This window comes from Garra rufa, chromosome 23, assembly GCF_049309525.1.
Source record: "Garra rufa chromosome 23, GarRuf1.0, whole genome shotgun sequence".
NCBI classification, from domain to species: Eukaryota; Metazoa; Chordata; class Actinopteri; order Cypriniformes; family Cyprinidae; genus Garra; species Garra rufa.
This window is the reverse complement of record NC_133383.1, coordinates 1,315,247-1,338,780: the sequence shown is the minus strand read 5'-3', so window position 1 is coordinate 1,338,780 and position 23,534 is coordinate 1,315,247. Positions and strand designations below refer to the sequence as shown.

Genomic DNA, 23,534 nt, shown 5'->3' with positions numbered 1-23,534 from the left:
AAGAGACAAAAACAGCAACTGGCTTATATTATAATTACGTCCATAAACTTTTTGTTAAATTTGGATGAACTCGTGAATCTGTTGTTTGGTCTCCTATTTCAGAAACTACTGTATAGTTTTCAAACATCGCTTGCTATGATTTTCAAGGGTGTAAAATCAATCCTTCACCCTTACCCAATTGCCATAAGTTAAAATACACTGAAACTGTTCTGAATGCACATATGCATGAATGCACACGATCAAGTTGCAAATCATACAAAGAACGTTAAAAGTGAATATGAATGAATACTGGGCCTCACGCACCTGTGTTTCTCTTCGCGTTGGTTTTGCTCTTCTCCATCTGTGATCGATGATTTTCAGTCATTTCTGCTGATCAGCATCTGAAGCTTCAGTGATTCTGTAACCGATGCGATGCACTTTCAAAAAACGCTTCTGACTCTTTTCTTTCGAATCGCTCAGAACATTCGAATGCACAACAGCTTTAAAGCTTGCGACATGAAATTTGCCACGAAGCAAGAATACGTTTGATTGAATTTTATTTATTTTCTGTTAGATGCATGACGAAATAGATTTATTAAGAAGAGATAAAACTCTGATGTTTATTTTCAAGCCATTAAATCACTGATGTTATGAAACAAATTTAGTATGAATGCGTTAAAATCTGATATATTCTCTGATATAGCCTATATTAAGTACAATTTCTGTTTTTCCAGTTCCAATAACCTATGAATATTCTTAAATCTTTCTTTTATGCATAAAACGTTAGATATAGAACTGAAATGGTCCGTGTGATTGAAACACTATTATACAATTTAGAGACTCATCAACAAAAAATAAGCAATAGAAACAACACAAGATCATAATATGATGTATAATCAGGTGTTAAACAATTAATAAATGACTCGTCACATCATTATGAATCTTGAGTTTAACAGTGAAGATTGCCAAAGCAGCAAAGAGTCAAATTCCACTTTCAGACGGGGCGGACACGATTCCTCCAGCTCTTTTTAGCACGGGTCGTCATTGTGGACATGAACAGCTATGATATGTTGGATTTTTCTTGGTTGATTCTGTGGTGAATTGTGCTGAAGGCTGATAATGTCAGTCTAAATGCAGGTCTGAAAGTGGATCTCCAACCTATGAAAATGAATCAAGAGTTCAAGTCAATATTCGATTACATTTTAATTAGATGATACAAAGACATAAACCAGCAACTGTCCTTTATGGATTCACTGACAAATGAAAAGAAGCTAAAGTGGTTCATGATCATGTGGTTTACCGTGAGCCGGATCAGACCCATGAGTCCAGCGGCTGCGGCGTTCGCTCCACTAAACCGACCGCTGGCCTGCTGGTCCTGATGAAATGCCTCTTATCATTCACACCCTGAAACACATTCAATGTCATAAAGTCATCATAAAGCAGCTATGTCTGTTATAGATTTCTGTTTCAGTTTTTTACAGAGTCATTTCTAGTCTGCAGTACATTTTATCACCCAAAAATGAAAAGCTTAAGTAAATCTACTTACCCTCAGTTCATCCAAGATGTAGAAGAGTGAGTTTGTTCATCAGATTTGTAGAAACGTGTCATTCCATCACTTGCTCACCAATGGATCCTCTGCAGTGAATGGGTGCCGTCAGAATGAGAGTCTAAACGGCTGATGATGGATTTGTTTTAGCGTTTGTCTTCTCCAGATGTTAACTGATGGACTGGAGTGGTGTGGATTACTTGTGGATTATTGTGATGTTTTTATCAGCTGTTTGGACTCTCATTCTGACGGCACCCATTCACTCCAGAGGATCCACTGGTGAGACAGTGATGGAATGACACATTTCTATAAATCTGATGAAGAAACAATCTCATTCTAATCTTGGATGGTCTGAGGATGAGCACATTTTCATCAAATTCTTATTTTACTTCTTATTTCATTTCCCTGCATTTGAGCAGCCACAGAGATTTTAATCTTCTATATGAATAAATTTTACATGAATAAAAAGTTTCTGAGTAACAGAAATGACCCGGACACATGATGGTCATTGACCTGAAAAGATTCTCGTTCGATCATGTGACACGGAGCGTCTGCTGCTCGCTCTGCCTGATCAACGGTGCAGTATCCATCTGCAGAGGAAACAGAAACACATCAATGCATTAGTGCATAACACACACACATCACTGCATTAGTTCGTAACACACATCACTGCATTAGTTCATAACACACACACATCACTGCATTAGTTCGTAACACACACACACACATCACTGCATTAGTTCGTAACACACACACACATCACTGCATTAGTTCGTAACACACACACACACACACACACATCACTGCATTAGTTCATAACACACACACACACACACACACACATCACTGCATTAGTTCATAACACACACACACACACACACACATCACTGCATTAGTTCATAACACACACACACATCACTGCATTAGTTTGTAACACACACACATCACTGCATTAGTTCATAACACACACACACATCACTGCATTAGTTCATAACACACACACACATCACTGCATTAGTTCGTAACACACACACATCACTGCATTAGTTCGTAACACACACACATCACTGCATTAGTTCGTAACACACACACACATCACTGCATTAGTTTGTAACACACACACATCACTGCATTAGTTCGTAACACACACACACACACACATCACTGCATTAGTTCATAACACACACACACATCACTGCATTAGTTTGTAACACACACACATCACTGCATTAGTTTGTAACACACACACATCACTGCATTAGTTCGTAACACACACACATCACTGCATTAGTTCATAACACACACACACATCACTGCATTAGTTCGTAACACACACACACATCACTGCATTAGTTTGTAACACACACACATCACTGCATTAGTTCATAACACACACACACACACACACACACACACACACATCACTGCATTAGTTCATAACACACACACATCACTGCATTAGTTCATAACACACACACATCACTGCATTAGTTCATAACACACACACATCACTGCATTAGTTCATAACACACACACATCACTGCATTAGTTCATAACACACACACATCACTGCATTAGTTCATAACACACACACATCACTGCATTAGTTCGTAACACACACACATCACTGCATTAGTTCATAACACACACACATCACTGCATTAGTTCATAACACACACACATCACTGCATTAGTTCATAACACACACACATCACTGCATTAGTTCGTAACACACACACATCACTGCATTAGTTCATAACACACACACACATCACTACATTAGTTCATAACACACACACACATCACTGCATTAGTTTGTAACACACACACACACACACACACACACATCACTGCATTAGTTCGTAACACACACACACACCACTGCATTAGTTCATAACACACACACACACATCACTGCATTAGTTCATAACACGCACACACATCACTGCATTAGTTCATAACACACACACACATCACTGCATTAGTTCATAACACACACACACACACACACACACACACACACACACACACACACACACACACACACACACACACACATCACTGCATTAGTTCATAACACACACACACACACACACACACACACACACACACACACACACACATCACTGCATTAGTTCATAACACACACAAACATCACTGCATTAGTTCATAACACACACACACACACACACACACACACACATCACTGCATTAGTTCATAACACACACACACACACACACACACACACACACACACACACACACACACACACACACACACATCACTGCATTAGTTCGTAACACACACACACATCACTGCATTAGTTCATAACACACACACACACACACACACACACATCACTGCATTAGTTCGTAACACACACACACACACACACACACACACACACACACACACACACACACACACACACACACATCACTGCATTAGTTCATAACACACACACATCACTGCATTATTTCATAACACACACACACATCACTGCATTAGTTCATAACACACACACACACACATCACTGCATTAGTTCGTAACACACACACACATCACTGCATTAGTTCATAACACACACACACACATCACTGCATTAGTGCTTAAAACACACTTTACTGCATTAGTTCGTAACACACGCATTAGTGCTTAAACACACATATCACTGCAATAAGTTCATAAAACACACACACGCACATGACTGCATTAGTCCATAAAACACACACACATCACTGCATTAGTTCATAACACACACACACACACACACATCACTGCATTAGTTCATAACACACACACACATCACTGCATTAGTTCGTAACACACACACACATCACTGCATTAGTTCGTAACACACACACACATCACTGCATTAGTTCGTAACACACACACATCACTGCATTAGTTCGTAACACACACACACACACACACACATCACTGCATTAGTTCATAACACACACACACACATCACTGCATTAGTTCGTAACACACACACACACATCACTGCATTAGTTCGTAACACACACACACACACACACATCACTGCATTAGTTCGTAACACACACACACATCACTGCATTAGTTCGTAACACACACACATCACTGCATTAGTTCATAACACACACACACACACACACACATCACTGCATTAGTTCGTAACACACACACACATCACTGCATTAGTTCATAACACACACACACATCACTGCATTAGTTCATAACACACACACATCACTGCATTAGTTCGTAACACACACACACATCACTGCATTAGTTTGTAACACACACACACACACATCACTGCATTAGTTCGTAACACACACACATCACTGCATTAGTTCATAACACACACACACACACACACACACATCACTGCATTAGTTCATAACACACACACACACATCACTGCATTAGTTCGTAACACACACACACACATCACTGCATTAGTTCGTAACACACACACACACATCACTGCATTAGTTCGTAACACACACACACATCACTGCATTAGTTCATAACACACACACACACATCACTGCATTAGTTCATAACACACACACATCACTGCATTAGTTCATAACACACACACACACACACACACACACACACACACACACACATCACTGCATTAGTTCATAACACACACACACACATCACTGCATTAGTTCGTAACACACACACACACATCACTGCATTAGTTCATAACACACACACACATCACTGCATTAGTTCGTAACACACACACACACATCACTGCATTAGTTCGTAACACACACACACATCACTGCATTAGTTCATAACACACACACACACATCACTGCATTAGTTCATAACACACACACATCACTGCATTAGTTCGTAACACACACACACATCACTGCATTAGTTCATAACACACACACATCACTGCATTAGTTCGTAACACACACACATCACTGCATTAGTTCATAACACACACACACATCACTGCATTAGTTCGTAACACACACACACATCACTGCATTAGTTCATAACACACACACACACACACACACACATCACTGCATTAGTTCATAACACGCACACACATCACTGCATTAGTTCATAACACACACACACACACATCACTGCATTAGTTCGTAACACACACACACACACACACATCACTGCATTAGTTCATAACACACACACACACATCACTGCATTAGTTCGTAACACACACACACATCACTGCATTAGTTCATAACACACACACACATCACTGCATTAGTTCGTAACACACACACACATCACTGCATTAGTTCATAACACACACACACATCACTGCATTAGTTCATAACACACACACACATCACTGCATTAGTGCTTAAAACACACTTTACTGCATTAGTTCGTAACACACACACACATCACTGCATTAGTGCTTAAAACACACTTTACTGCATTAGTTCATAACACACACACACACATCACTGCATTAGTGCTTAAAACACACTTTACTGCATTAGTTCATAACACACACACATCACTGCATTAGTTCATAACACACACACACATCACTGCATTAGTTCGTAACACACACACACATCACTGCATTAGTTCGTAACACACACACACATCACTGCATTAGTTCGTAACACACACACACACATCACTGCATTAGTTCATAACACACACACACATCACTGCATTAGTGCTTAAAACACACTTTACTGCATTAGTTCGTAACACACGCATTAGTGCTTAAACACACATATCACTGCAATAAGTTCATAAAACACACACACACACACACACACACACGCACATGACTGCATTAGTTCATAACACACACACACATCACTGCATTAGTTCATAACACACACACACACACATCACTGCATTAGTGCTTAAAACACACTTTACTGCATTAGTTCATAACACACACACATCACTGCATTAGTTCATAACACACACACACATCACTGCATTAGTTCGTAACACACACACACATCACTGCATTAGTTCGTAACACACACACACATCACTGCATTAGTTCGTAACACACACACACATCACTGCATTAGTTCGTAACACACACACACATCACTGCATTAGTTCGTAACACACACACACACATCACTGCATTAGTTCGTAACACACACACACATCACTGCATTAGTTCGTAACACACACACACATCACTGCATTAGTTCGTAACACACACACACATCACTGCATTAGTTCGTAACACACACACACATCACTGCATTAGTTCGTAACACACACACACACACATCACTGCATTAGTTCATAACACACGCACACACATCACTGCATTAGTGCTTAAAACACACTTTACTGCATTAGTTCGTAACACACGCATTAGTGCTTAAACACACATATCACTGCAATAAGTTCATAAAACACACACACACACACACACACGCACATGACTGCATTAGTTCATAACACACACACACATCACTGCATTAGTTCATAACACACACACACACACACATCACTGCATTAGTGCTTAAAACACACTTTACTGCATTAGTTCATAACACACACACATCACTGCATTAGTTCATAACACACACACACATCACTGCATTAGTTCGTAACACACACACACATCACTGCATTAGTTCGTAACACACACACACATCACTGCATTAGTTCGTAACACACACACACATCACTGCATTAGTTCGTAACACACACACACATCACTGCATTAGTTCGTAACACACACACACATCACTGCATTAGTTCGTAACACACACACACATCACTGCATTAGTTCGTAACACACACACACATCACTGCATTAGTTCGTAACACACACACACATCACTGCATTAGTTCGTAACACACACACACATCACTGCATTAGTTCGTAACACACACACACACATCACTGCATTAGTTCATAACACACGCACACACATCACTGCATTAGTGCTTAAAACACACTTTACTGCATTAGTTCGTAACACACGCATTAGTGCTTAAACACACATATCACTGCAATAAGTTCATAAAACACACACACACACACACACACGCACATGACTGCATTAGTTCATAACACACACACACATCACTGCATTAGTTCATAACACACACACACATCACTGCATTAGTGCTTAAAACACACTTTACTGCATTAGTTCGTAACACACGCATTAGTGCTTAAACACACATATCACTGCAATAAGTTCATAAAACACACACACACACACACGCACACGACTGCATTAGTCCATAAAACACACTCAAGCACACACACTTAATTCTAACACTGAAAAGCTTGCATAACGAGGTTGTTGAAGGCACAGCACTTCTGTCATTCTCATTAATGCAGCCGCATTCAAACGGCAGGAATCAGTGACCTTGGTTTTTCTCCATTAAGGGCAGTGTGATGTCATCATTCCCCTGTTTGGCATTCTTCTGTTTTTTTGGCAGGCCGGAGACTGCTGGCTGAAACACAGGATCGATAGTCATCATTAGCACAACGCTTTCTGAAATTCATTTCATAAGTACGGCTGTGAAACACGAATTGATCCGACCCTCTTTAACTGCCGTTACCTTGAAGTGTGTTTTGTTCCAGCCGGCCTTACACAGCGTGTGTCGAAGATCCTTATAGGCCCAAACCGTCTGCAGGATGTGTGACGCAGCTTTGGTCTCGCGCACCGATTGGCTGACAAATTCACAGATCAACAAGACAGAAAACATCCTGATCAGACTAATAAACTGCAGCTTTACATTTATTCAGGACAAATGTGTTCGCTGTCACTATGGGGTTGCTAAGGTGTTCTGAGTGGATTTTACCATGTTGCTATGGCACTGCTAAGGTTTTCTGAATGGTCACTATGCGGTTTGTGGCTCGGTTCCAGGTCGTCACCTGGTTCTGTTGATTGAGACCAGTTTCTGTATTCCCTGTCCCTGGATGAGGAATCTGGCATTCTCCAGGTTCTCAGAGACAATCTCCAGGATGGTGTTCAGGACAGCCACCACCGTGTCTCCCTCCAGGTTCTTGGCAGGTCGCTGCTGGCCGCAGGGCAGGTTACTGACCAGATCCCTCATGGCGTAACTCCCTGAGCGGGCAGCAGAGAGACCGTCAGCCTCAGCATCACATGGAGAAGGTCAGAGTGAAGCTGCTGCTCTGGATCTTACCGATGAGATCTTTGTTCTTGTGGTCGATGGCGAGGTTTCTGAGCGCGATGGCGATCGCTCGCACCACTTTATCAGCATCCGAGTGCAGCAGCTCCACCAGCACCGGCAGACCCTTCTCCTTACGCACCGTCGCTCGGATATAATTGGACCACTGAGAAAACCAAGACATTGTTTAATTAAGAGGCTTTGATTCATGCTTTACTGCTCTGTATAGTAATTTAAAGTTTGTATTTTAAACAGTTAATCTGGAGAGTAAAACATGCACAGGCACTCTACAAGTCATCTTAGTTATGGTTTCAAATGTTTTTTTCTTAAATCAATAATACTGTTCAAAAAATAGGCCTACGTTAAGTATTTATGTATTTAAATTGCATACATAATTTCCATGCATTTGGACACAGTTATAACACAAAGAAACTAATAAACTTAATGTGATGCATATTTGTCAGTCATACATAAATGAAACGGTCTGATTTCTGCACACAAATTGTGTATCATTGTGTATTAACTATTAATTTAAAAAATAGTCTACTTTAGACAATCTTTTTTTAGTACATTAAGTTAAACTAAACTAAAATGGTTACAGACAGTCAGTCACAGATGGTCAGCTATAGGTGGTCAGTTGCAGACAGTTACAGACAGGCAGATGGCCTTTTACAGACAGTCTGTAATAAACAGTCAGTCAGTTGCAGATGGTCAGTTACAGACAGTCAGTCGCAGATAGTCTCAAATGGTCAGTTACAGTCACTGATTATCAGTTGAAGCCAGTAAGTTGCAGATGGTCAGATATTGCAGATGGTACAGATATTTAGTTAGTCACAGATGGTCACTTGAAGATGCTCAGTGACAGTCAGTTGCAGATGGTCAGTTACAGACAGACAGTTACAGACAGTCACAGATGGTCAGTTGAAGACCCTCATTTACAGACAGTCACTTACATGCAGTTGCAGATGGTCAGTTGAAGACAGACAGTTACAGACAGTCGCAGATGGCTATTTAAAGACGAAGATGGTCAGTTACAGACAGTTGGTTAAAGAGATAGTTCACCCAAAAATGAAAATTTTATGTTTATCTGCTTACCCCCAGGGCATCCAAGATGTAGGTGACTTTGTTTCCTCAGCAGAACACAAACGAAGATTTTTAACGAAAACCAGTGCAGACTGCCAGCCAAATAATGGATGTGGATGGGCACCAGACCTTTAAAACTAAACAAAAACATGCACAGACAAATCCAAATTACACCCTGCGACTCATGATGATACATTGATGTCTTAAGACACGAAACGATCGTTTTTTGCGAGAAACTGAACAGTATTTATATATTTTTTTACCTTTGATACACAGCCACGTCCATCTGTCCTGAGCACGATTTTATCATCCGGATCGTTAAACGTGTACACGCTCAGGCGTAGAATATGCAAACGCCGTAAGGGGAAATCTGTGAAAAGTCCCGGATGAGTTTGCGCAAGCAAACATAATCTTTTAGCTTTAAATTGGTTTGAACAATCAGGATAAGCGCAAGTAATTACCATTTTGAATAGCCGCTATACTCACAATCTCTGTGCACTGTGTAAACAATGAGTGACAGATCGCTTCCGGCGTTTGCATAAACTACGGCAGAGCGCATTCACATGTAACGAATCGGATGACAAGCTCGTGCTCAGGACAGATAGACGTGGCTGTGTATCAAAGGTAAAAAATGATATAAATACTGTTCAGTTTCTCGCAAAAAACGATCGTTTCGTGTCTTAAGACATCAATGTATCGTTACGAGCCGCAGGGTGTAATTTGGATTTGTCTGTGCATGTTTTTGTTTAGTTTTAAAGGTCTGGTGCCCATCCACGTCCATTATTTGGCTGTCAGACTGCACCGGTTTTCATTAAAAATCTTTGTTTGTGTTCTGCTGAGGAATGAAAGGTAAGCAGATAAACATAAAAATTTCATTTTTGGGTGAACTATCCCTTTAAAAACAGTTGCAGATGGTCAGTTACAGACAGTCAGTTACAGACGTCAGTCACAGATGGTCAGTCGCAGACGGTCAGTTACAGACGTCAGTTACAGACAGTCACAGATGGTCAGTCGCAGATGGTCAGTTGCAGACATCATTTACAGACGTCAGTTACAGACAGTCAGTCGCAGACGGTCAGTTACAGACAGTCACAGATGGCTATTTACAGAAGAAAATGGTCAGTTACAGAAAGTTGGTTACAAACAGTTGCAGATGGTAAGTTTCAGACAGTCAGTCGCAGATAGTCTCAGATGGTCAGTTGCAGTCAGTCGCAGATAGTCTCAGATGGTCAGTTGCAGACAGTCACAGATTATCAGTTAAAGCCGGAAAGTCGCAGATGGTCAGTTGAAGATGGTCAGTTACAGACAGTCGCAGATGGTCAGTTGCAGACATCATTTACAGACGTCAGTTACAGACAGTCGCAGATGGTCAGTTGCAGACATCATTTACAGACGTCAGTTACAGACAGTCAGTCGCAGATGGTCAGTTACAGACGGTCACAGATGGCTATTTACAGAAGAAGATGGTCAGTTACAGAAAGTTGGTTACAAACAGTTGTAGATGGTCAGTTTCAGACAGTCAGTTGCAGATGGTCAGTTTCAGACAGTCAGTTGGAGATGGTCAGTGACAGACAGACAGTTGCAGATGGTCAGTTACAGACAGTCAGTTGAAGATGGTCAGTTGCAGACAGTCAGTTGCAGATGGTCAGTGACAGACAGCTAGTTGCAGATGGTCAGTTACAGACAGCCAGTTGCAGATGGTCAGTTACAGACAGCTAGTTGCAGATGGTCAGTGACAGACAGCCAGTTGCAGATGGTCAGTGACAGACAGTCAGTTGCAGATGGTCAGTGACAGACAGTCAGTTGCAGATGGTCAGTGACAGACAGTCAGTTGCAGATGGTTAGTTACAGACAGTCAGTTGCAGATGGTTAGTTACAGACAGTCAGTTGCAGATGGTCAGTTACAGACAGTCAGTTGGAGATGGTCAGTGACAGACAGTCAGTTGCAGATGGTCAGTGACAGACAGCCAGTTGCAGATGGTCAGTTACAGACAGCCAGTTGCAGATGGTCAGTGACAGACAGTCAGTTGCAGATGGTCAGTGACAGACAGCCAGTTGCAGATGGTCAGTGACAGACAGCCAGTTGCAGATGGTCAGTGACAGACAGCCAGTTGCAGATGGTCAGTTACAGACAGCCAGTTGCAGATGGTCAGTGACAGACAGCCAGTTGCAGATGGTCAGTGACAGACAGTCAGTTGCAGATGGTCAGTGACAGACAGTCAGTTGCAGATGGTCAGTGACAGACAGTCAGTTGCAGATGGTCAGTGACAGACAGCCAGTTGCAGATGGTCAGTGACAGACAGCCAGTTGCAGATGGTCAGTGACAGACAGCCAGTTGCAGATGGTCAGTGACAGACAGTCAGTTGCAGATGGTCAGTGACAGACAGTCAGTTGCAGATGGTCAGTGACAGACAGTCAGTTGCAGATGGTCAGTTACAGACAGTCAGTTGCAGATGGTCAGTTACAGACAGTCAGTTGCAGATGGTCAGTGACAGACAGCCAGTTGCAGATGGTCAGTGACAGACAGTCAGTTGCAGATGGTCAGTGACAGACAGTCAGTTGCAGATGGTCAGTGACAGACAGCCAGTTGCAGATGGTCAGTTACAGACAGTCAGTTGCAGATGGTCAGTGACAGACAGCCAGTTGCAGATGGTCAGTGACAGACAGTCAGTTGCAGATGGTCAGTGACAGACAGCCAGTTGCAGATGGTCAGTGACAGACAGTCAGTTGCAGATGGTCAGTGACAGACAGTCAGTTGCAGATGGTCAGTGACAGACAGCCAGTTGCAGATGGTCAGTGACAGACAGTCAGTTGCAGATGGTCAGTGACAGACAGTCAGTTGCAGATGGTTAGTTACAGACAGTCAGTTGCAGATGGTTAGTTACAGACAGTCAGTTGCAGATGGTCAGTGACAGACAGTCAGTTGCAGATGGTCAGTTACAGACAGTCAGTTGCAGATGGTCAGTTACAGACAGTCAGTTGCAGATGGTCAGTGACAGTCAGTTGCAGATGGTCAGTTACAGACAGTCAGTTGCAGATGGTCAGTTACAGACAGCCAGTTGCAGATGGTCAGTGACAGACAGCCAGTTGCAGATGGTCAGTGACAGACAGTCAGTTGCAGATGGTCAGTGACAGACAGCTAGTTGCAGATGGTCAGTGACAGACAGCCAGTTGCAGATGGTCAGTGACAGACAGTCAGTTGCAGATGGTCAGTGACAGACAGTCAGTTGCAGATGGTCAGTGACAGACAGCCAGTTGCAGATGGTCAGTGACAGACAGTCAGTTGCAGATGGTCAGTTACAGACAGTCAGTTGCAGATGGTCAGTGACAGACAGCTAGTTGCAGATGGTCAGTGACAGACAGCCAGTTGCAGATGGTCAGTGACAGACAGCTAGTTGCAGATGGTCAGTGACAGACAGCCAGTTGCAGATGGTCAGTGACAGACGGTCAGTGACAGACAGTCAGTTGCAGATGGTCAGTGACAGACAGACAGTTGCAGATGGTCAGTGACAGACAGCCAGTCGCAGATGGTCAGTGACAGACAGTCAGTTGCAGATGGTCAGTGACAGTCAGTTGCAGATGGTCAGTGACAGACAGTCAGTTGAAGATGGTCAGTTGCAGATGGTCAGTGACAGTCAGTCAGTTGCAGATGGTCAGTGACAGACAGTCAGTTGCAGATGGTCAGTGACAGACAGTCAGTTGCAGATGGTCAGTGACAGACAGTCAGTTGCAGATGGTCAGTGACAGACAGTCAGTTGCAGATGGTCAGTGACAGACAGTCAGTGACAGACAGTCAGTTGCAGATGGTCAGTGACAGACAGTCAGTTGAAGATGGTCAGTTGCAGATGGTCAGTGACAGTCAGTCAGTTGCAGATGGTCAGTGACAGACAGCCAGTTGCAGATGGTCAGTGACAGACAGTCAGTTGCAGATGGTCAGTGACAGACAGTCAGTTGCAGATGGTCAGTGACAGACAGTCAGTTGCAGATGGTCAGTTACAGTCAGTTGAAGATGGTCAGTTGCAGATGGTCAGTGACAGACAGTCAGTTGCAGATGGTCAGTGACAGACAGCCAGTTGCAGATGGTCAGTGACAGACAGTCAGTTGCAGATGGTCAGTGACAGACAGTCAGTTGCAGATGGTCAGTGACAGACAGTCAGTTGCAGATGGTCAGTTACAGTCAGTTGCAGATGGTCAGTTGCAGATGGTCAGTGACAGACAGTCAGTTGCAGATGGTCAGTTACAGTCAGTTGAAGATGGTCAGTTGCAGATGGTCAGTGACAGACAGTCAGTTGAAGATGATTAGTTGCAGATGGTCAGTGACAGACAGTCAGTTGCAGATGGTCAGTGACAGACAGTCAGTTGCAGATGGTTAGATACAGACAGTCAGTTGCAGATGGTTAGTTACAGACAGTCAGTTGCAAATGGTCAGTTACAGACAGTCAGTTGGAGATGGTCAGTGACAGACAGTCAGTTGCAGATGGTCAGTGACAGACAGTCAGTTGCAGATGGTCAGTTACAGACAGTCAGTTGCAGATGGTCAGTGACAGACAGCCAGTTGCAGATGGTCAGTGACAGACAGTCAGTTGCAGATGGTTAGATACAGACAGTCAGTTGCAGATGGTTAGTTACAGACAGTCAGTTGCAAATGGTCAGTTACAGACAGTCAGTTGGAGATGGTCAGTGACAGACAGTCAGTTGCAGATGGTCAGTGACAGACAGTCAGTTGCAGATGGTCAGTGACAGTCAGTTGCAGATGGTCAGTGACAGTCAGTTGCAGATGGTCAGTTACAGACAGTCAGTTGCAGATGGTCAGTTACAGACAGCCAGTTGCAGATGGTCAGTGACAGACAGCCAGTTGCAGATGGTCAGTGACAGACAGTCCGTTGCAGATGGTCAGTGACAGACAGCTAGTTGCAGATGGTCAGTGACAGACAGCCAGTTGCAGATGGTCAGTGACAGACAGTCAGTTGCAGATGGTCAGTGACAGACAGTCAGTTGCAGATGGTCAGTGACAGACAGCCAGTTGCAGATGGTCAGTGACAGACAGCTAGTTGCAGATGGTCAGTGACAGACAGCCAGTTGCAGATGGTCAGTGACAGACAGTCAGTTGCAGATGGTCAGTGACAGACAGTCAGTTGCAGATGGTCAGTGACAGACAGACAGTTGCAGATGGTCAGTGACAGACAGCCAGTTGCAGATGGTCAGTGACAGACAGCCAGTTGCAGATGGTCAGTGACAGACAGTCAGTTGCAGATGGTCAGTGACAGACAGTCAGTTGCAGATGGTCAGTGACAGTCAGTCGCAGATGGTCAGTGACAGACAGCCAGTCGCAGATGGTCAGTGACAGACAGTCAGTTGCAGATGGTCAGTGACAGTCAGTTGCAGATGGTCAGTGACAGACAGTCAGTTGAAGATGGTCAGTTGCAGATGGTCAGTGACAGACAGCTAGTTGCAGATGGTCAGTGACAGACAGCCAGTTGCAGATGGTCAGTGACAGACAGTCAGTTGCAGATGGTCAGTGACAGACAGTCAGTTGCAGATGGTCAGTGACAGACAGCCAGTTGCAGATGGTCAGTGACAGACAGCTAGTTGCAGATGGTCAGTGACAGACAGCCAGTTGCAGATGGTCAGTGACAGACAGCTAGTTGCAGATGGTCAGTGACAGACAGCCAGTTGCAGATGGTCAGTGACAGACAGTCAGTTGCAGATGGTCAGTGACAGACAGTCAGTTGCAGATGGTCAGTGACAGACAGACAGTTGCAGATGGTCAGTGACAGACAGACAGTTGCAGATGGTCAGTGACAGACAGCCAGTTGCAGATGGTCAGTGACAGACAGTCAGTTGCAGATGGTCAGTGACAGACAGTCAGTTGCAGATGGTCAGTGACAGACAGTCAGTTGCAGATGGTCAGTGACAGACAGTCAGTCGCAGATGGTCAGTGACAGACAGCCAGTCGCAGATGGTCAGTGACAGACAGTCAGTTGCAGATGGTCAGTGACAGTCAGTTGCAGATGGTCAGTGACAGACAGTCAGTTGAAGATGGTCAGTTGCAGATGGTCAGTGACAGTCAGTTGCAGATGGTCAGTGACAGACAGTCAGTTGCAGATGGTCAGTGACAGACAGCCAGTTGCAGATGGTCAGTGACAGACAGTCAGTTGCAGATGGTCAGTGACAGACAGTCAGTTGCAGATGGTCAGTGACAGACAGTCAGTTGCAGATGGTCAGTTACAGTCAGTTGCAGATGGTCAGTTGCAGATGGTCAGTGACAGACAGTCAGTTGCAGATGGTCAGTTACAGTCAGTTGAAGATGGTCAGTTGCAGATGGTCAGTGACAGACAGTCAGTTGCAGATGGTCAGTGACAGACAGCCAGTTGCAGATGGTCAGTGACAGACAGCCAGTTGCAGATGGTCAGTGACAGACAGTCAGTTGCAGATGGTCAGTGACAGACAGTCAGTTGCAGATGGTCAGTGACAGACAGTCAGTTGCAGATGGTCAGTTACAGTCAGTTGCAGATGGTCAGTTGCAGATGGTCAGTTACAGTCAGTTGAAGATGGTCAGTTGCAGATGGTCAGTGACAGACAGTCAGTTGAAGATGATTAGTTGCAGATGGTCAGTGACAGACAGTCAGTTGCAGATGGTCAGTTACAGACAGTCCGTTGCAGATGGTCAGTGACAGACATCCAGTTGCAGATGGTCAGTTACAGACAGTTGCAGATGGTCAGTGACAGACAGTCAGTTGCAGATGGTCAGTGACAGACAGTCAGTTGCAGATGGTCAGTTACAGACAGTCAGTTGCAGATGGTCAGTGACAGACAGCCAGTTGCAGATGGTCAGTTACAGACAGTTGCAGATGGTCAGTGACAGACAGTCAGTTGCAGATGGTCAGTGACAGACAGTCAGTTGCAGATGGTCAGTTACAGACAGTCAGTTGCAGATGGTCAGTGACAGACAGTCAGTTGCAGATGGTCAGTTACAGACAGTCAGTCGCAGATGGTCAGTTGCAGTGTTGTTTTTGACAACCATCTTAGATTTAGTCTTAGTCTTTTGGACTAAAATGCTTATTAGTTTTAGTCAAATTTTAGTCACTTCTAAATGTGATAGTTTTAGTCCAATTTTAGTCGACAAAAAGTCAAAAAGGTTTTAGTCTAGTTTTAGTCAAAAAAAGGGGGAAAAGTCTTTTAACAAATTAATGTAGGTCAGTAAGTATTTTGCTGTTTGGTAGTGTCACTTATAAGTTGTGAAAATAGCAGATCTATAGTTCAACACAATGTGAGCTTCCGGATCGTCTATTTTCACCAATAATTACAATAATGAAGGAATGGTTTTAGACATAAAAGACATATTTGAAATACACCCATAGGTCCTCTCACCGTTTGCGACCACCCTGTGTGCAAACTGCCGCCATCATGGTTAATGGTCTGTCTGTCTGAGTGACAACAATGTGACGTGTTGAGCGTAACCAAACAAGCATATAATGCTAAAACGGCTTGCCATACTAGTATGGCAAAGAGTATTTAATGCTAAAACGGCTTGCCATAGCGGCATATACTTTTTCGGTTTTAATTGCCATGCACAATAAGCAGAAATGTCATGCATTTTAAACGTCGGACGGACCACCCACTAACATTTTCATCTATTCTCGTCTCGTCAACGAAAACTCACACACGTCTCGTCATGTTTTAGTCATCAACGAGCCATTTTTATCTCGTCATCGTCTCATTATCGTCATGAAAAAAAGTGGCGTCAACGAAATGATTTCGTCATCGTCATTGTTGACGAAAACAACACTGGTCAGTTGCAGACGTCATTTACAGACGTCAGTTACAGACAGTCAGTCGCAGATGGCTATTTACAGAAGAAGATGGTCAGTTACAGAAAGTTGGTTACAAACAGTTGCAGATGGTCAGTTTCAGACAGTCAGTCACAGATAATCTCAGATGGTCAGTTGCAGTCAGTCAGTTGCAGATAGTCTCAGATGGTCAGTTACAAAAAGTCAGTTGCAGATAGTCTCAGATGGTCAGTTACAGACAGTCAGTTGCAGATAGTCTCAGATGGTCAGTTTCAGATGGTCAGTTACAAACAGTCAGTTACAGATAGTCTCAGATGGTCAGTTTCAGATGGTCATTTACAGACAGTCAGTTCCAGATAGTCTCAGATGGTCAGTTACAGACAGTCAGTTACAGATAGTCTCAGATGGTCAGTTTCAGATGGTCATTTACAGACAGTCAGTTGCAGATAGTCTCAGATGGTCAGTTACATACAGTCAGTTGCAGATAGTCTCAGATGGTCAGTTTCAGATGGTCAGTTACAGACACTCAGTTACAGATAGTCTCAGATGGTCAGTTTCAGATGGTCAGTTACAGACAGTTGCAGTCAGTTTCAGATAGTCCCAGATGGTCAGTTGCAGATGGTCATTTACAGACAGTCAGTTGCAGATCGTCTCAGATGGTCAGTTACATACAGTCAGTTGCAGATAGTCTCAGATGGTCAGTTACATACAGTCAGTTGCAGATAGTCCCAGATGGTCAGTTACAGACACTCAGTTACAGATAGTCTCAGATGGTCAGTTTCAGATGGTCAGTTACAGACAGTTGCAGTCAGTTTCAGATAGTCCCAGATGGTCAGTTGCAGATGGTCATTTACAGACAGTCAGTTGCAGATAGTCTCAGATGGTCATTTACAGACAGTCAGTTGCAGATAGTCTCAGATGGTCATTTACAGACAGTCAGTTGCAGATAGTCTCAGATGGTCAGTTACAGACACTCAGTTACAGATAGTCTCAGATGGTCAGTTTCAGATGGTCAGTTACAGACAGTTGCAGTCAGTTTCAGATAGTCTCAGATGGTCAGTTTCAGATGGTCATTCACAGACAGTCAGTTGCAGATAGTCTCAGATGGTCATTTACAGACAGTCAGTTGCAGATAGTCTCAGATGGTCAGTTACAGATAGTCTCAGATGGTCAGTTACAGACACTCAGTTACAGATAGTCTCAGATGGTCATTTACAGACAGTCAGTTGCAGATAGTCTCAGATGGTCAGTTACATACAGTCAGTTGCAGATAGTCTCAGATGGTCAGTTTCAGATGGTCAGTTACAGACAGTCAGTTGTAGATAGTCTCAGATGGTCAGTTTCAGATGGTCAGTTACAGACACTCAGTTGCAGATAGTCTCAGATGGTCAGTTACAGACACTCAGTTACAGATAGTCTCAGATGGTCAGTTTCAGATGGTCAGTTACAGACAGTTGCAGTCAGTTTCAGATAGTCCCAGATGGTCAGTTACATACAGTCAGTTGCAGATAGTCCCAGATGGTCAGTTTCAGATGGTCAGTTACAGACACTCATTTACAGATAGTCTCAGATGGTCAGTTTCAAATGGTCAGTTACAGACAGTTGCAGTCAGTTTCAGATAGTCCCAGATGGTCAGTTACATACAGTCAGTTGCAGATAGTCCCAGATGGTCAGTTGCAGATGGTCATTTACAGACAGTCAGTCGCAGATGTCAGTTACAGACAGTCAGTCGCAGATGTCAGTTACAGACAGTCAGTTGCAGATGGTTAGTTACAGACAGTCAGTCACATATGTCAGTTACAGACAGTCAGCTACAGACAGTTGCAGATGGCCAGTTGAAGACGGTCAGTGACAATCAGCTATAGACAGTCACAGATGGTCAGTTACAGACAGTTGCAGTCAGTTTCAGATAGTCTCAGATGGTCAGTTACAGACAGTTGCAGTCAGTTTCAGATAGTCCCAGATGGTCAGTTACATACAGTCAGTTGCAGATAGTCCCAGATGGTCAGTTGCAGATGGTCATTTACAGACAGTCAGTCGCAGATGTCAGTTACAGACAGTCAGTCGCAGATGTCAGTTACAGACAGTCAGTTGCAGATGGTTAGTTACAGACAGTCAGTCACATATGTCAGTTACAGACAGTCAGCTACAGACAGTTGCAGATGGCCAGTTGAAGACGGTCAGTGACAATCAGCTATAGACAGTCACAGATGGTCAGTTAGAGACAGTTGCAGTCAGTTTCAGATAGTCTCAGATGGTCAGTTACAGACAGTTGCAGTCAGTTTCAGATAGTCTCAGATGGTCAGTTACAGACAGTCAGTTGCAGATAGTCTCAGATGGTCAGTTACAGACACTCAGTTACAGATAGTCTCAGATGGTCAGTTTCAGATGGTCAGTTACAGACAGTTGCAGTCAGTTTCAGATAGTCCCAGATGGTCAGTTACATACAGTCAGTTGCAGATAGTCCCAGATGGTCAGTTGCAGATGGTCATTTACAGACAGTCAGTCGCAGATGTCAGTTACAGACAGTCAGTCGCAGATGTCAGTTACAGACAGTCAGTTACAGACAGTCAGCTACAGACAGTTGCAGATGGCCAGTTGAAGACGGTCAGTGACAATCAGCTATAGACAGTCACAGATGGTCAGTTACAGACAGTTGCAGTCAGTTTCAGATAGTCTCAGATGGTCAGTTACAGACAGTTGCAGTCAGTTTCAGATAGTCTCAGATGGTCAGTTACAGACACTCAGTTACAGATAGTCTCAGATGGTCAGTTTCAGACAGTTGCAGTCAGTTTCAGATAGTCTCAGATGGTCAGTTACAGACAGTTGCAGTCAGTTTCAGATAGTCTCAGATGGTCAGTTACAGACAGTTGCAGTCAGTTTCAGATAGTCTCAGATGGTCAGTTACAGACAGTCAGTTGCAGATAGTCTCAGATGGTCAGTTACAGACACTCAGTTACAGATAGTCTCAGATGGTCAGTTTCAGACAGTTGCAGTCAGTTTCAGATAGTCTCAGATGGTCAGTTACAGACAGTTGCAGTCAGTTTCAGATAGTCTCAGATGGTCAGTTACAGACAGTTGCAGTCAGTTTCAGATAGTCTCAGATGGTCAGTTACAGACAGTCAGTTGCAGATAGTCTCAGATGGTCAGTTACAGACACTCAGTTACAGATAGTCTCAGATGGTCAGTTACAGACACTCAGTTACAGATAGTCTCAGATGGTCAGTTACAGACAGTCAGTTGCAGATAGTCTCAGATGGTCAGTTACAGACACTCAGTTACAGATAGTCTCAGATGGTCAGTTTCAGACAGTTGCAGTCAGTTTCAGATAGTCTCAGATGGTCAGTTTCAGACAGTTGCAGTCAGTTTCAGATGGTCAGTTACAGACAGTTGCAGTCAGTTTCAGATAGTCTCAGATGGTCAGTTACAGACAGTTGCAGTCAGTTTCAGATAGTCTCAGATGGTCAGTTACAGACAGTTGCAGTCAGTTACAGATAGTCTCAGATGGTCAGTTACAGACACTCAGTTACAGATAGTCTCAGATGGTCAGTTTCAGACAGTTGCAGTCAGTTTCAGATAGTCTCAGATGGTCAGTTACAGACAGTTGCAGTCAGTTTCAGATGGTCAGTTACAGACAGTTGCAGTCAGTTTCAGATAGTCTCAGATGGTCAGTTACAGACAGTCAGTTTCAGATAGTCTCAGATGGTCAGTTACAGACAGTTGCAGTCAGTTTCAGATGGTCAGTTACAGACAGTTGCAGTCAGTTTCAGATAGTCTCAGATGGTCAGTTACAGACAGTCAGTTGCAGATAGTCTCAGATGGTCAGTTACAGACAGTTGCAGTCAGTTTCAGATGGTCAGTTACAGACAGTTGCAGTCAGTTTCAGATAGTCTCAGATGGTCAGTTACAGACAGTCAGTTGCAGATAGTCTCAGATGGTCAGTTACAGACACTCAGTTACAGATAGTCTCAGATGGTCAGTTTCAGATGGTCAGTTACAGACACTCAGTTACAGATAGTCTCAGATGGTCAGTTTCAGATGGTCAGTTACAGACACTCAGTTACAGATAGTCTCAGATGGTCAGTTACAGACACTCAGTTACAGATAGTCTCAGATGGTCAGTTACAGACAGTCAGTTTCAGATAGTCTCAGATGGTCAGTTACAGACAGTTGCAGTCAGTTTCAGATGGTCAGTTACAGACAGTTGCAGTCAGTTTCAGATAGTCTCAGATGGTCAGTTACAGACAGTCAGTTGCAGATAGTCTCAGATGGTCAGTTACAGACAGTCAGTTTCAGATAGTCTCAGATGGTCAGTTACAGACAGTCAGTTTCAGATAGTCTCAGATGGTCAGTTACAGACAGTTGCAGTCAGTTTCAGATGGTCAGTTACAGACAGTTGCAGTCAGTTTCAGATAGTCTCAGATGGTCAGTTACAGACAGTCAGTTGCAGATAGTCTCAGATGGTCAGTTACAGACACTCAGTTACAGATAGTCTCAGATGGTCAGTTACAGACACTCAGTTACAGATAGTCTCAGATGGTCAGTTACAGACACTCAGTTACAGATAGTCTCAGATGGTCAGTTACAGACACTCAGTTGCAGTCAGTTTCAGATGGTCAGTTACAGACAGTTGCAGTCAGTTTCAGATAGTCCCAGATGGTCAGTTGCAGATGGTCATTTACAGACGTCAGTTACAGACAGTCAGTCGCAGATGGTTAGTTACAGACAGTCAGTCACAGATGTCAGTTACAGACAGTCAGCTACAGACAGTTGCAGATGGCCAGTTGAAGACGGTCAGTGACAATCAGCTATAGACAGTCACAGATGGTCAGTTATGGACAGTCATACGCTGTCTACACGTTGTCTACACAAGCGGTGATGTGACAAAATATTATAGAACCCATTATTATCAGTAACACTGTCTATACTGGATGTGCCCACGCTGCGACACGACAAATATTTATGGCATACTGACACAAAGTTCAAATGATAAGCAATGCTTTGTCGCGTCAGGGGAAGACAGCATTTAGATGTTGTGACGCGGTGCAGTGCAGTTACAGACGATCAGTTGCTCAGTGTCTGGTGTGACTCACAGCCCAATGTCCGGCTGACAGGTTCTGCAGGGCTCCGGCCGCCGCCTCCAGCGTGTTGTGATTCTGGCTCAGCTTGAGAAGCGACAGGTAGAGTCGGACCACCTCCGGCTGGTACAGAAGCTCCAGGCCTGCAGAAACATTCCTATTAGCATGAATCATGCATGAGGCACTTCATGCAATCATCTAAAATACATGTGAAATGGGAACGTGTGACGTGAAGACCAAATGCTGTAAGAACTAGGGTTCTGCATTATTTTAAGACACGTGAGCGCTGGTCGACAGGCTTTTACTGATGTTTTGAGAGGTTTTCTTGAGTGCTGCAGGACGAGCTACACGCTGAAGTTTAATATTTAATGTCAGAGGTTTGTTCAGATCACTCTGAGCACTAGTTCTGGTGATGCTGGAGTTAGTAAACAGCACTGAATAGTAAATCTGCAGTCACACCTGAAACAAAAGATTCAAGACTCTGTAACTGATCCTCTAGAGTCGAACTGGATTCGGAGTCTGATCCCGACTGAAAAGCAGAGATGATCACGTGAGGCTTTAGGGATTTTATACAAGAGAACGTGTCTGTCATACTAACAGCATCTCTCTCCGTTACTGCAGTGATTCTTCATTCACATCAGTGAGTCAAACACACATCTAACAATCCTCCTGCCAGCAGATCATCAGACCTTCCTCCTCAAATAAACATGTGCAGCTCATACTGAGAAACATACTGCATCTTAAACCCATGAAAACTCACATTTCACCCCAAAATCATAAGAAAAGAAATACATATTGAATAAAGAAATTAAAGACTGTTTTTAGCACTGTTAAGTTTTTTTCTCCATTGCATTGCAGTATTTTTTATAACAATTGATTACATTTTCCACAAGCTCTTATTACTGTATTCATTACTTTGATTTTTTAT

At 43.4% G+C, this 23,534-nt stretch overlaps 1 protein-coding gene across 1 annotated transcript in view; it reads right to left on the bottom strand.

Annotated features, from left to right (window-relative positions):
* Positions 1-519: 519 nt before the first annotated feature.
* Positions 520-23,534, bottom strand: part of arvcfa (ARVCF delta catenin family member a) — a 50,852-nt gene continuing 27,837 nt past the window's right edge. The window contains exons 10-17 of the mRNA XM_073829457.1: positions 22,622-22,749; positions 8,671-8,821; positions 8,399-8,591; positions 8,083-8,194; positions 7,887-7,974; positions 2,039-2,115; positions 1,280-1,383; positions 520-1,137 (exon numbers count right to left, since the gene is read on the bottom strand). Coding sequence (XP_073685558.1) covers positions 1,291-1,383; positions 2,039-2,115; positions 7,887-7,974; positions 8,083-8,194; positions 8,399-8,591; positions 8,671-8,821; positions 22,622-22,749 — 842 coding nt within the window. The 3' untranslated portion in view covers positions 520-1,137; positions 1,280-1,290. The remainder of the gene's footprint in view (positions 1,138-1,279; positions 1,384-2,038; positions 2,116-7,886; positions 7,975-8,082; positions 8,195-8,398; positions 8,592-8,670; positions 8,822-22,621; positions 22,750-23,534) is intronic.